Below are 15,094 nucleotides of genomic sequence, written 5' to 3'. Positions count from 1 at the left end.
CGTTGCTCATTCTACAGATAATTATTGAAAGATAATGTAGCTATCGATAGTTGGGTATATATCGATAATTTTATATTATCTCAAAATAATTATTTAGGCAGTATACGGTGAATTTTCATTTCTCTTGATTGATATTATTATACTCAACGGAACTCATGTTTACTCGCGGCTGAATATGACGTGAAACATGAAGTGATACATCACGATCAATGCGTCGTAATTTTTTGTAATTATGAATAAGCAATCACGAGAAGAATGTATGGGAATCAGATTGTATGGATACGCAGATAAAGGCGAATTCCGCGTCATTAGCAGGGGATCGTGCCTTTTGAGCGAAATTACTGGCGGCACACGACACTGGTTCGCAAGTCCCGGTCTGCCCATTACAAGCTCGACCTGCTTGCCGGTCACGCACTGCATCCTGTTACATCACGTGCGTGCGGTATTGCATGTATTACTCGTTGCGTGCACGGCCAACCCTCGTTGCCAGTGTCACTATTGTGATATCATGTTCATGTCGTACGCGGACGACCAAGTCAGATAATAACGTGTGCTCAGATCAAATACTCCTGCCATCCGTGACTATTTTTGTGCGGACTGGAAAATATCCCGCAATCAATTCATGCATGCAGCGCTCGGAGAATCAATTTTTCCTACATTGCTGTTGCATGTGATATTTTTGTCGTTTTTAGTTGCTACCTACGCCAGATAGAATCTGATTGATTTCATAAATCTCCTGACACGGAATAAATCAGTGCCATGTCTAGATTTAGAAACAGTAGGAAGAATGTGAGATATAGCATTGCGGCAGACTGCGAGATGTTAACAACCCATTCGTTCTACTTGGACTATTTTTTAACTATTTTTACTCATGTTAAATATTTAAATATTTTCACATCCATCAGCCATCATTTTGCCTCTATCGTCACACAGAATCGGCGCAAAACTTTTTATACGATGTCGTTAAAAATTCTCATGTTTTTCGGATTTATACTCTTCTGTCACGAAACGTTCATTAGTTCGATATTAATAAATTATGCCGTGTCGTGTGTAGTATCAAATATGCACAAGTCAGAAATCTTTCGCCTCAATCAAGAAGCGCGATACCAAATGATTCGCCGCGGTACTAACCTCCAGTTTATCCGCAACTCTTATTTCACGATACACGATTTGTATTATCACAGCATTGCTCCGGCGGCAATCGCTGATTCTCTCAGTCAAATCAGTTAGTACAGTTTGATTCTATTTGCCCAAACGATTCTATCAGCCGATGAAAGCACCGCTAGTTCCTGAATTAAGTCCTTCGTTGAGCCGCTGAAAGGAATCTCTCATTAATTAAGTACAGTGCCCATTGAACCGTTTGGCTTTTGGTCGACGGTAAACCGGCCTGAACAAAGGATGCGTTTACAAAGATGGAAGAAGAAGGGTTATCGGATGAAGAGAGATCGTCGACCGCGTCATCCTGGACTTCGTCGTTCGGTCATCGAACGCGGAAATCTCTATAATCAATCAATTATATGCTCGTTTTGCTGTTCGTTACATAAGCCGCATTCTACTCGTGCTCGTACGACTAATTAATTCACGGTAGGAGTTCAACGGGTATTTGCATCGATCGAATAACGAGTTAATCTTTTCACATGCACACGATAAGCTTGCTTATCATTATAATGACGAGTGATACTTTAGAAAGTAATAAACCCGTCTCATGTATAAAAAAAGTTTGAAAAGATTGATTTTTGCAGCAACGACAAAATGTTGATCTATTAAAAATTTATAGAAATATAGGCTTTATGGCTGATTAAAAGTATTCTCCACGAAATTTATGTATATGTTAGATTTACTAGAGAGACAATATATTGAATTGATATGGATACTCGCCATGTGCGTAACAAGATCGTGTGTTAAATATTGATTGAACTGGCTTTCAGCAATCTAAAGAACGTTTATATGCGGTCGTTTGAATAACACATCAAAGATTTTTGCTCCCGGTTTTGCTCGAGTTGCAACCGTTGCATAACTGAGTTCAAAGACTGCTTGTTAAAGTCTTCCGTTTTGTTCAGATCCGTACAAAATCATCAATTCGTGTCTGCCTTTGATTGGCGAGTGAATACGAGATTGTCAGAAGTGATGATAGTACGTGAATTAAACGCGATCTTTTGAAAGCATTTCAAAAATCTCATTTTATTTCCATATAATCTTAAAGCGATGAGAAGCTCTGTTAAAATTTTATTTCGATAAAAGAATTTTTCTGCTTTATGAATTAAATAGTAAATTAAATTTAAAAAATAAAATATTTCTTTTACTATTCTTTACTAGCATTATGTTCCTATAAAAAAATAATAATTAGTAGGATAAGATATCGAGATAAAAGTCATCCTTCCTTCGTGAGCTTATGAATACTTTAAGCTTTTATCTTATCTTCATTCATTCAATATTGCATAGAAAACACTCAAGTTATTCGATAAGATCTTACGATTCGCGTATTATGCGATCCCTTCATGCTCACAATCATCTCGCATCGCCCCTAGCTATAAGTTGCTCGATATTATGATTTGCACATGAAATTGGATGCATCGATTTTTCGCGATACGTCCATCGGTATCGGCATTACTCGCGTTATCCGATGGAATAAGTGCCGTGGGCGAACGACAAAAGTAGCCGATATTAGAATTGGAACATTTAGATTCGTGCGATTTCGCTCGGAAGTACCTGGCGAAGGTATACCGGCCATTTTGTAAAATCGCCGTCCATCTACTCGGGTCGGAAAGTATATTCAATTCACTAAGTGATTCGGTTGAATATTACTTTATTATCTTTACTCACACACCCTTTGTTCTTCGCGTACGTATAAAGTCTGCGAAGAAGAAGAACAATTCTTCGAAATTGCAGCTATTTTATCGGATTAAAGCGCGCTCGCTTTCGTACAATGGAACATGAAAGTCGCTCAATTTCACCTCACCGTTAAGTGAGCGTAACGAAACGATTTCCATAAGGGAAAGCGTACATAAAAAAAAACGGCGTTTGAAAAGAACCACACTAAGACTATATAAGCCTCGCCATTACAAATAATCGTCTTATCGTCGTTTGTAGTATAATAATCTCTTCATTCATCGCGTTTTCTCTCTTTTTCCTTTTTCTATAGTACTTTCGCGCACATCATGTACCATTACAAGTCACAAGCAAAATATAATTATAATATATTGTAGTATATTGTTTTCCACTTTATCATCAAATTTAATTTATTATCTTGAATCACGCATGATAACTCAAAAGGAAACATTAATTCGCTAACTCTTTACGCACCATGATAAATGTTAATATTATGAATATTTATACCTTTGAATATTTATTTTGTTTATCTTATACGTGGAGAAATATAGCTAGAGGCGATTGTTTGCTTACAGCGATAACAAAACTCAACCATTTTCAGTGCAACGTACATTTACTCGTTTTGCGAAGAATACTTGAAATGGAACTTTATAATTTAGACGGAATATATTAACTATTTTTCGATACTTTATGGACAAATAGTGTAAAATATATAGATCTCACCATGAAAGACTGGTAAAATAGCTTATGCTTTGGCAGAAAAGCGTATGTTTGTAAACAGCTTGTTTTAGATCCGAGTTTTTGCTTGGCACGGGAACCTTTGAAAACTGTTTAGTAGTATTGTCTTTACTCAAAGCGTCCCTCGAATTGAAAAAGAAGAACGTGGTTCTTCCGCTATGCGCGTGTATCGTCGAAAGCAAACGGGTGGGCTAAAACAAAATACGTGTTCCGTTTCACGATGCACGGAAGAGAAGCCGCTACTTCGAAACATTCGCGGAAGGCATGAGAAAAGGTAGGAATAAAGAGAGAAGACAGAGCGAGATGTATCGCGAATGTCTTCTCTTTTCATCCAAAAAAACTAAACAGTATCAACGTGCATACCGGAATGCTTTCTAGGTATTGTTGGAAGGCGTGGAAGGGGGCGGGAGGCAATACATTCCCGTTAAATCATTCGTAAAATCGTAGGTACCTCCACAGCGCGGTACGATTTTTCCGACGTAAAAATGGAAACATTTCTCCGTGTGCAACGGTCCCTGTATTCCGAAAATTCAACAAGATTGTCCACAAAGACACCACTTGCCTGCGAAAAAATGAAAAAATTTTTGGTGTCGCGATACACGCGTGAGACCCCGTGATAAATGGCAGCCTTTTTTTTTCGTTTTCTCTCTACGTGCATAGCGAGGATTGTGCAGCATGACCTATTGCGCCACAGTTAAATTATTCGTAAAATTGTAGACGGTTCAGAGTTAGCAGCACCTTATTTTTAGATTTCTACTGCTTCCGAGAGATCAATACTGAGCAGAGATACCTTTTAAAATCCATCTTTTCCTTCCGTACATATTATAGCAAAAGTCACAAAATTCCTTCACCTCGCATTGAGAATGTGTTGAAAATTTTACGATTCTAAAATTTAAAATTGATCATAAAGCTAAAAATTAATGGATGCATCAAGGATAGTGTGCATGCTATCGCTATAATTTCTAAAATCTGTAAATAAACTTCTCGTCTTCCTGATAAATCACTTAGCGCAACGAAAATTATATGAATCCCGGAAATTGCGCCCGTCATTCATTACGCTATGGATAGGTATTATGGGGTATGGTAGACTCATGTTGGTATATATTCTGGGATAATTGTACTTAATACATATAATAGCCAGGTTACTAAATTAAGGGAAGCTCAACCGGTTGGTCTAGCTTAACAAAGTAATTCGCGAATCCGTATGGATTACCAATGACCACAGTACCTCGAAATTAGCAAAGCTCCTATAGATTATACATCCCTTCGACAATCGACTATCGGAACTGATTGATATACGTACGATATATTATAATAAAGATATATATATAATTTGATATTGTATCAAAATTCAATTATACGTTATTATCTTTCCGCAAATTTTATTTTAGTTTATTATCGTGATATGTACGATAAAGCTGTATACTTACTGGTACGATACCAGGAAATATATTCAAACAATAGTTAGAATCCAAATATAGTTAGAAATAGAAAAGAGAATAATGACAATGTCATATGTAGAATATGTTGCGGCAATGCAAGTAGGAAATCGGAAATAGAGTTAAGAGGACATCTTCGTGGCAGTACAATTTTATCTCTTCCTGCCTTAAAGCAAAGTCACTCGCCATATCATAGAAGGAATTGCGATTTATCGGAAATACACGTGCCACAAGCAGCGTTGCGTGATAGTCGACGATATTAGGACATGACGTAAAAATTACATCATCGTCGAGCAGACTCTAAGATTCTGTTGCTGATGATGCTTGTCGATAGACTATTGCTTCAGTAGAGTCTTTTTATATTTAAGAATTGGTGACACTATTTTCTTTATCAATAAGAAATATACGTTTAAAAAGTAATTTATCGAATTATTCGCGGTTAATCAAAGATCTGAAATTCGTCCTATTTCATTGCAAATATTTGCAAAATTGTGTTAATTCATTTCATCATCAATGCGTGATTGTGGCGAAATATTTAAATCATTAATATAAAATAAAATATGCGATAAATAATATAATGAAGAAATCGATACAGCTGTTACGTGACAAGCAATCAAATAAGGTTTATGCTGTAAAAGGAAACGTATTATTGCCTGTATTACATACATTATTATCGTGTGCATAGCTGATAAAAGTTCCGGCGAGAGTAATGATAAAAGGGAATACTGTAATATTAAAATTTCAAGAGCAGAATAATTATCCGTTTGCGCGTTCGAGTCTGTTAATTAAGTACGTTCGCCTTCATCCTTTCGCGGAAATCAAAAGGTTCCGGGAGACATATTCATTATCTCGCGGACCATCGATTTCGACGTTCTCACCCGAGGGAATCCGCGGGCGTCGGTCGGCCAAGTCGGCGACGACCTGGAGTTAACAGCGCGAGTTTAAAAGTGATTTATCTCTGATTTATGGAGGAAAGAGCACGGTACGGAAGCCGAAAGTTTCTCGGCTTCTCGGCGACGAGGCGGAAAGAATTATCGGCCGGGCACAATGGACAGGCGGTGATATCGTTTACACGTCGAATCCCACGGCCGTCCGTTCTACACGAAGACAAAAAGAATGTCGGCCGCCTTCTTCGCCTTTGGGCAAGGAAAAAATATCGCGGCTGCTGCGAGCTCGGCGGATTTTCAGAGCGAAGCCGCTGGAAACGGAAGCGCCGCCGCCGCCGCCACCGCCTCGCCGAGACGATGCAGTTGAATTTTCACGGCGGTAGAAGTTCGTAATGAAAAATTTAATTCGCCGAGGAAACGGGAGTTATTCTCAACAGAATATTTTCGCTACGGCAAGCGTTTTACTGCTCCCTCCAACGTCGCTGTTCGTTTTCCGCCAGTCTTTGATATTTTTCGCTTCAAGATGTTCTCTCCTCGCACGCCTCAGCCCGATCCGTTTGCAAATATAGTTCGTATATGTACTTTGTATTCCGAAGCTTAATGAAGAAACTTGATGTAAATGTACCGACGTCAATGCAAGTCCTACATTCTTGTTGCTTTAACGTGCGGTATAAACGCAATTTATCTAAAAGCACTTACACGTTATTGGCAAGATTCCGCCTCGCTAGTTTCCTCTTGGCCGCGCGTGCGTTTGCGAAATCCCGCAGTGAAATATTCATGGCGATGGTATTCGCGACTACCAGCAGCGTAATTCCGCGCACGATTCGTGGGACGTCGATTCAAAGTAGAAGAGGTAACCTCATTTCACGCGGACGAAACTTTTCTCTCCCCGTTTCCAGCGCGGTGTTCCTCCCTCTTTGAGCTGACGTCGAAACGTTACAGGAAACGTGTCGCTCCGTTCCCAAAGGAGTTTCGTCGAGTAGTCGATGTTCAGAAAATATCTGTAAGTTGGTGACGCGAGCAGAAACATTTGTCTACGATCGTAGTTCGAGGGGCGTGTACAAAAGTGCCAGCTCCATACAACATACATTCGCGACATGAACAATAAAATGAGACAGAATAGTTGATTAAGCACAAAGGCTCGCGCGATTGTTGTCTATGTTTGCGACGCGAATGCAGTTCGAAACGGCTTCGTTACGTAGATACGTACTAGCGTATCTTTCCATTCTTCTCGTCTTCTCGGTTCAACGCTAGATACAAAAGGATATCGCTGGCGCACTGGTGTCTCGCATCACGCCGTCCCTTTCGGAAACAGCCGGAAGTAGGAAGGTATCAGCTGGCTGAAGTCTGAAGCCGAGAGTTCCAAGTCTTGATTGCACGATTCATAACGCTCAGAATCCAGGGCGTTATTCGCCCTACTCTCCCCCCTCCTCCCCTCATCCCTTAATTCTCTCCACGTCGGCCTTGTTCTCAGCTGCCGCGTGATATGACGACGGATCTTCACTTCCGGAGGTAGATCGCCCGTTATGGTCGAAACTTGAATTCGCTATGAGGAACGGTCACGAGTGAGGATCATGTCGGATCAAATGGGCGTGTAGAGAAACGAATGTTAAATTTCTTGATATGCGAACAGCGAGCACCGGAGTTTCAACATTGTAATTTATCATTTTCAATGTGAAATCATTTATTCCGCAGCGCGAGAAATATTTCAGCAGAACATCCGAAAAGCATTTCCGCATTAGCGAGGTACCATTCGGTCTCTCCTTCATTTACAATCTCTGAAACGAATCCTTTTTTAAAGAGTTGGAGCTATAGTTGAATGAGAAGTCGCGAGAGAGCAACGATTTAAAAAATTCCGCGCAAGCTGACGCCAAAAACGGCGGACCATGTAAGAAGCAGGTCTTCGAGTTCTCTGAGATGTAGCGGATTAAATTGAGGGAAAAATTGAACCAGCCCTTATTTCAGCGTGCAATGTTTCGTAATCTGTTAAAATAGGTATATTAAAATGGGGTAATGTACTGCAGTTTAATTTTCTTTCCTCTCTTTATTTTTGCGTTACGCGTCTACATTTTTATGTCTTTGTTCCGCGCTGTCAGTTCCCTTTCTATGCAGAGAAAACTCCCCGCTGAACGTATACCCGATGTACACTATCTACATATATGCATCCCTATAGATGTATGTCCTTTGAGAGCAATGCTGAAGTTTCACAAGCGTTCTGCAAACAAGATCACAGGAAACCTTCTCACGCAAGCATTTTTTTAGAGTACCTTCTAAGCAATTTTTTTATCGCAAATGTTTTAACTTGTCACGATACATATTTCTATATTATTATACAATATTCACACGAGAATTGATTAAAATTCACTTACATAGGAATAATAAAAAATTCTGCTACACAGCGAATATATTATCTTTGCGACGTACAATATGAATACGTCATGGATATAATGTAGACACGCAAACTGTCATTTTCCCTGAATAGACCATAAAACAAGGCGAACGTGTTCCTTATTTGGCTTTAGAGCGTGGATGGAGACACGTGCGGCCAATTGAAGTTCCATTCCACAAAAGTTGCTCCGGTAACTTCCTAGCGACCTCCGCTCCCGGACTCAACTCAAGAAGAACCGCAGGCTGACGGTAATTGAGGACAAATAGAGAAAATACTTTTGATAGTGGCCGCAACGACGATCATCCCAGTTCCGTACGAGCGGTTAGACGTTTCATTAAAGGATATTGCCGTTGCTCAGAAGGAAAGAGAGGGGGAGCTGAACTTCTTAAGGGTGAACCGGTTGCAGCTTGCCGTTTGACGGCGGTGGGTTAGTGAACGAGCGAGAAAGTAACCCTCCCCCGACAGTCGTTGTTCGAGAATCTCCGGCGCGACATCAACGATTATTAGATCCTTGATGCGAGGATGGTACTCCGACCGGAAACATCGAATGAGATCAAAGATTAATTGAAATCAAAGATTTCGCAAGATAATTGCGTCAAACGTATCAATCTTGACACAAGATTTTATTTTTTTTTACGACAGTATAAATCAAAATTAATAATACTTTTAAGAATCCCTTTCAATTGTTTGAAGTCGGCGCCAAATTAATAATTACTAAGTTAATTTGGCGCCGACTTCAAAAATTGAAAGAAATTCTTAAAAGTATTATTAATTTTGCACCGATTTCAAAAAATTGAAAGGAATTCTTAAAAGTATTATTTCATACTTTTTAAAGCTTTTTTCAATTTTTTTTTAATTTTTCAAATACTTTTTAGAGCTTTTTTTTAAGTCGGTTCTATTTAAAAAAAAATTTATTTTATACTTTTTTAGTGCTTTATTAAATTAATATGAATAATTATTATCGCATATTTCCTTACTGCTCCGTACCCTGATGTTCTAGCGCGATATTTTATGTACTAAAACCTTCCTGGAGGATTCTATAGGACAGTGAAAACCGCATTTAAATCCGTCCAGTAGTTTTAGAGAAACTCGTGGACATACATACATACACGCCGAATATAGAACCTCCTTTTTTTGAAGTCGGTTAAAAAGGAGAAAGCTAGAAGAAGTCGAATGTCTGCCTCTTCTTTTCCGCCGTTTCCACTCCGTTACCCGTTCGTGTTGCCAACAGCTGACATGGAATACAGACGAAGTTAACAAGGTTGTCAGAATATCATTCGGAACGTTGCAAATAAAAGTAAAAATATAGAGCATCGTCGTGTTTCGAATCGCAATGTAATAAACGAGTCGGCACGTTAATATTGTAAGTTACTTATAATATTACGAATTATTGGGACGATATTACGGGGTTTCTCATTATCGTTTCGGCATTTGCTCACTTCGTTAGCCTTTTGTAGGACAAGTTCAGAGAGGTTTAACGATGTCGTCGTCATGACGGAGGAGAGAATGGAGCTAGCAGTCTGTAAGAAGCTGGGGGCTTTATTAAAGCCTCCTATAATATTAAAGAGGCCAAGAGACTGCCAGTGTCTCGTACGTGCTTATACTGCGCGAATATAACCGCGGTCTCCAGAACGTATTTGGAATATACCGAAATTGTACCTTCTTGTTATACTATGAGATTATATAAAAATATGATCGCATTATTATACGAACGTATATTTCACTGCTATACAGACATATAAATCCACAGAGAAAAATATTATTCTCTCTCAGGATACAAAAAATGTGTTCATTATAAACACAACGTGGATAAAATATCAAAGTGTAACATGATGTATGACGTACTCTTAATTATACCTACCCATATTTCGCAAAAAATAATAATTCAATTCAGTGAAATTGTATAATTAATTTTTTTTCATCATTCTCTACGACACGTGTAATATCTTGCGGCTTCTCCTGCAATCTCAGAATTATCAACTTCGGTCTATGGACGGTCGACCGTAAACGAAAAGCATTTTCATTCAGTTTCCGTTGTTATCTACATTATCTATTTTGCAAGGATGTTTACTGCAGTTGACTCGTTGTTATGGCGTAAGGTAATCACGCTACCGTGTACGTTTTAAACGGGATATTCCCTCTTGGACGTCGTTATACTTCACGGCAATGTTTCCCTGCGCGAGAAGCGTTTCGTCTGCGCTTCAGTTACAACATGAAAGCCGAGTGACCGAGCTGTCGTTTCGTGGTTACGACGTCGTTGCCGTATCGGCGTATATTGCCAGCGAAAGAGACCCCGAACCCTCGGTCCGCGTCGGTTTCGCAGAAGGGATGAATTTTGCGAGTGCGGAAAGGGGTGGGAGGACATTCGGGAGGATGGGTTTACCCGCAGAGCTCGGTTTCAGGTCAAATTAAACATGAAGCTGCGCGATCGTTCCGACCCGCGCGTGGAGCGTTTCCTTCACAGGAGATCCAGCGGATCGCGGGATTGAGCCGGGCGCATTCGTTCTGGCCTCGTGCGGTATCCGAACGCTTAATTTTATATCACGACCAGAATGAATATATACCGCAAGGTTGGAAATATTAATGCCGACAGAAAGGGGAGACAGCTACATCTTCATCTCCGTGCATTCGCCAAATGCAGTTGCGAGCAATTTAATGAGTGTTATGTAGCATGTATGAACGCGAATTAACTAACTCGTACGGAACAATGGGACGTTATATTAAAATAATGGCTTGTGTGTGCGATTTACTTGCCTGTTTCATCCGTCCGCGGTATATTCACGAATCAGCTAATTAAAACAGTCATGCTCATTACACGCTCTATCACAGAATAATCTTTCGCTAATGTACAATTGATTGTGACGTTAACCCGTACGGTGGAACTCGTGTATTACTAGAAATTTGACGAGTGTTGCACGGCATTACGCGTCATCGTTGATATACATCACTACTTTTCTCTCCCCTTGCCATGTTGCCCGCGGTTTACCGCGTAGAATGATGATATTAATTAATTGTGGGAATATTAGTATTAGCATAGATGTGTTCAATTCGCTAAACAAAAGCGTAACTGAGTGCAAACGTAACAATAATACTTGTCAGAATGCGATAATATTGTATGACTTGTACAAAGCACTCGGAAGCTATGCATAAATATGAAATTTAATAATAGATTTTCAAACATCTTCGGAAAATAACACAGAAACGAGATGATAACGAGAAATAATATTATTTAGCAGTTTTATAATTTCTGTATGAAATTTGTATAGCTATTCTGATTCCAGTCAATTATTATTAATACTTAATAATAATAGTCCGTATCTTCGGGGATAAAAAAGGGATAAAAAGGTAATGATACAAAAAAAAGAATTGAGGAAAAATTTAAAGAAGACTAGGATTTCAAATTATCTTGAAATAACGAGCGAACTTTCAAGAAAATGTAGCACTTCATATAATCAATTAAACTCCAGAACGAGTGAGATGCTAATGGAGTTCGACTAAGTATAAACTAGAGCAAACTAGTATCGAGTCGAACGAACGCATCAGCCTTCACTAGTTCATATCTATTTGTGTCGTAAATTCCTCAACTCGTAACTGCGTGACTGTGGAACGTATTCATGTAATAGATTATCATCTCCATGTTAAATATAACTTTCAGTAATATGTTCGTATATACGTTCTCTTAAGGATGAAAAATAGGATAAGCCTATTAAGCTTTCGAAACATAGATGGAACGTGAAAAGAATTGATGTAAAGTGGATTGAAACAAATGGGCTCTATGACCATCGACGCATAATAAACGATATTTGAGCATTTGTTTATTCTCCGTGTCCTTTCGCATTTGTTTCTCTATCGTTCAATGGCCCATTATTCGTAGTTAAGACAATGCCCTATCGGCCATTTGTCTTTTTTCACAATTGACTGTTATCCCCCGCTATAAATCTGACAGGTGCCGAAGAGGCGCGTGAAGGAATCTATCGCAAAGTGGTCATCGTAATCTCTGTTATCTTAAGCAGACCCTTCGGTTATGGTTCCTTGCTCTTCCAGCGGATCCTGCTTCGGACTCGGCTATCATTCCCCTTGACGTTGACGGAGTATTGTTTCCCCGAGCAAGATTTCCTCCGAGTCCACTTGCTGCAAGAGTATGGATAGCGATATGGCAAAAAAAAAAGAACGAAGTTGTAATGAAATGTCACCTCAGTGTTTGTCTTCTCCGCAGGCTTTGTTTGAATGTTCGTTGTTTGTTTAAGTATTCGATCAAAACCGCGCAGTATAAAACAAATATAATGTCTCTCGAAGAAGAAGATATTTTAAATGTCGCATTGTTAATATTTCAATACTGCCATTTTTATGCAAAGCATCGGAAGTACATCGTGTATTTTGCTCGTATTTCATACATGTCGTATTTACATATACAATTCACGCCAAATTTGGAAGATAAATGTTAGTTGTTATTCCTCCCTGGTGTTGTTTTGCTATAATTGAATGATTAATTGCATCCCCGTTCTCTCTCGCGTCGCTGAAAGCGTATATTCATCAATGTCTCTCATACCTATAATTACAATTCTCAATTCAATGATAATGTTGACGTCGGTAATGGTCTTTGTTTCATCTTTGAATTATTTGTCAAGCACATCGGGGAACAATATATTTTGCTGGATAAGATATGAATAATTCACTTTATAGTTAATGTAATCTATTTAGCTTTACGCCACATTATTACAAGTTATTTCAAGCATTTATATCAAATAACTCAAATAAAATTATTGATACTTACAATAGTTGATGAATTCAAGCCAATTAGCTCATATCGATAGTCAGAGAGAGAATATCTAGATATATATTAACTTAATAACATATAATGTCTTAGAAGTTATATGTAATCGGCTTAACAAACGGGATTCTGACATGTTCCTTCAGAAAGAACTTTTTATGCTAGAAATTCTGATTTCTCGCTATCCTTGCCTCGTAGCTTTTATTCCTCTCGCAGATCGTACACCCGCGATTCCGTGGAATTAATTCGTTAAGAGGCGGGAGGTCGGTCGTCCTACCGTGATAGACGGGGTTCGTAAATTTTAGAGGTACACCTGGGGTACTCTAGCCCACTAGGGCGGAAGGAAGGAAGGAAGAGAGATGAGTACGGCGAGTAAATCCAGCTTCCGGTAGCAGGTCGGCTTCCCTGGCTGGAGTTGATCCTTGAGAATCTCGGTTATTCACTCGTGCTGGGCTGTCGATAACTTGGACAATCTTAACCCCGCCCACTTTCTTTTCTCTTTCGCATTTTCACGTGCTCGCTCGTCTTGTCCATCATCTCGTTTGTCACGAAAGAGATCTTTGGTTTGGCTTCACACATCTTCCGGATCAGCCTTCTCGTGTTACACCGCTAAATCCAATATCAGGCTGTCGCTTCCTATTTTCCGAGAGAATCTAGACATAGTCCTCGCCTCTATTGCGCCTCTACTTTTTCTCTTTTCGCTTCTAACAAAAGTGATCCAGGCGAAGAATTGCTTTCGTATAACCGCAACTTGTTGAGTGAAGAGAATTTTTGAAACCGGGCTGAAGTGAGCACTTCAGTTTTTAGCGACTATAGTATATAAGTATACACATATATATACGCGTTAGAGATAAAAATATTCGTATCTCACTTATGTATCGCGGCAACGTCATTCATACGTACCCTTTTTTATTATATTTTATATCATTTCATGTTGCAGGTGACTGGCATCGTAGGCAGAGCGGATGTTCTAGCGTGTATTTTCTTTTTGCTGTCCTTTCTTGCCTATCACGGGTGAGTATATAATTTAATAACTTAAGTTTTTTAGTCTTACTGAAGTTTTCGGCATTTAATCTTCTTTAAGATTAACGAATATGAATACGGATACACCCGGTTTATAGAAAATTTCTACTTATACATCTCTTTATACCTATTATGTACAACAAATATAAATTTCAAAGTTTCGCAGAAAGAGAATTTAGCTAAGTTAAGAAAAATCCCATACTTATGCTACTTCACGTTTATATATTATCTAAGAGTTAGAATGCAGTTGATATACCCTCCTGCAAACTAGGGGAACTTAGGGGCTGCGCATACGTCAAGAATGTCGGGCGACACTTAACGTCGCGACGACGCCAGCCTGACGCCAAAACAGCGACCCATTCGTTCTCATGAACATGGAGCCCGAAAATTATGAACTAAACTAATTTACCCTACAAACTACTATTATAGTTACGTGGGATCGCAAATGTGCCCCGGGTTACTCACATCGATCTTCAGCACGAGGGCTAAGAAGAGTGACTAAACGCACAAAACAATTTCAATTTATACATTTCTAAAGAGACATTATTCTCGCAATATTCATTTTACGGTAGATATACGTCTGCTACTTCTGGGTGTAAATTTAATTAATCGTAAAAGAAGCTTAATTAGAAACTTTAAGTAAATTTCATTAATAAACTGCACGGAGAAGCCTGACATGGCGAAAAATCTGTAGAGACAGACTCGATTGTGAGAGCATAAAAAGTTTCCGTAGAGGTCGTACTCCAACATAAAAGAGCGTTTGCAGAAGACAAGAAGGTAAAACTCCGTCTGTAGGGCTAGCCAATGGTTGGGCGGCCAATGGCTGGCGGAAGGGTAAGATGCTTGTCTTCGAACCTAGGAAATTGATTACTCTTGGCTGCCTTTGAGTACTCTTTCTCTTTCGTTTCCTACCACCTTTACTTCATCACCCCGCGCTCTATGCTTATCTACCTTTTTTTTTTTTATTTAACTAGTGTCTCTTAGTTCCTCCGCCTTCAATTCAGTCTATCAACCATCC

General features: G+C 39.2%; 1 protein-coding gene and 2 long non-coding RNA genes across 4 annotated transcripts in view; 1 reads left to right on the top strand and 2 right to left on the bottom strand.

Annotated features, from left to right (window-relative positions):
* Positions 1-15,094, top strand: part of LOC139773866 (protein O-mannosyl-transferase TMTC1-like) — a 166,975-nt gene that overhangs the window by 99,341 nt on the left and 52,540 nt on the right. For both annotated transcript variants that reach the window (XM_071708648.1, XM_071708647.1), the window contains one exon: positions 13,994-14,067. In XM_071708648.1, the coding sequence (XP_071564749.1) occupies positions 13,994-14,067 (74 nt within the window). The remainder of the gene's footprint in view (positions 1-13,993; positions 14,068-15,094) is intronic.
* The window catches only part of LOC139773867 (uncharacterized), a 34,061-nt gene that overhangs the window by 964 nt on the left and 18,003 nt on the right, over positions 1-15,094 (bottom strand). The window lies entirely within an intron of this gene.
* On the bottom strand, positions 7,918-8,908 carry LOC139773870 (uncharacterized). Its single transcript, XR_011718446.1, has 2 exons — positions 8,263-8,908; positions 7,918-8,108 (listed from the first exon to the last, which is right to left on the bottom strand). It is a non-coding gene; the product is annotated as an uncharacterized lncRNA (long non-coding RNA).

This window comes from Temnothorax nylanderi, unplaced genomic scaffold (genome assembly GCF_030848795.1).
Source record: "Temnothorax nylanderi isolate EJ_2023f unplaced genomic scaffold, tnyl_v1.0 TNYL_tig0070_pilon, whole genome shotgun sequence".
NCBI lineage: Eukaryota > Metazoa > Arthropoda > Insecta > Hymenoptera > Formicidae > Temnothorax > Temnothorax nylanderi.
The sequence above is the reverse complement of the archived record's forward strand: the minus strand, read 5'-3'. Positions and strand labels throughout refer to the sequence as shown.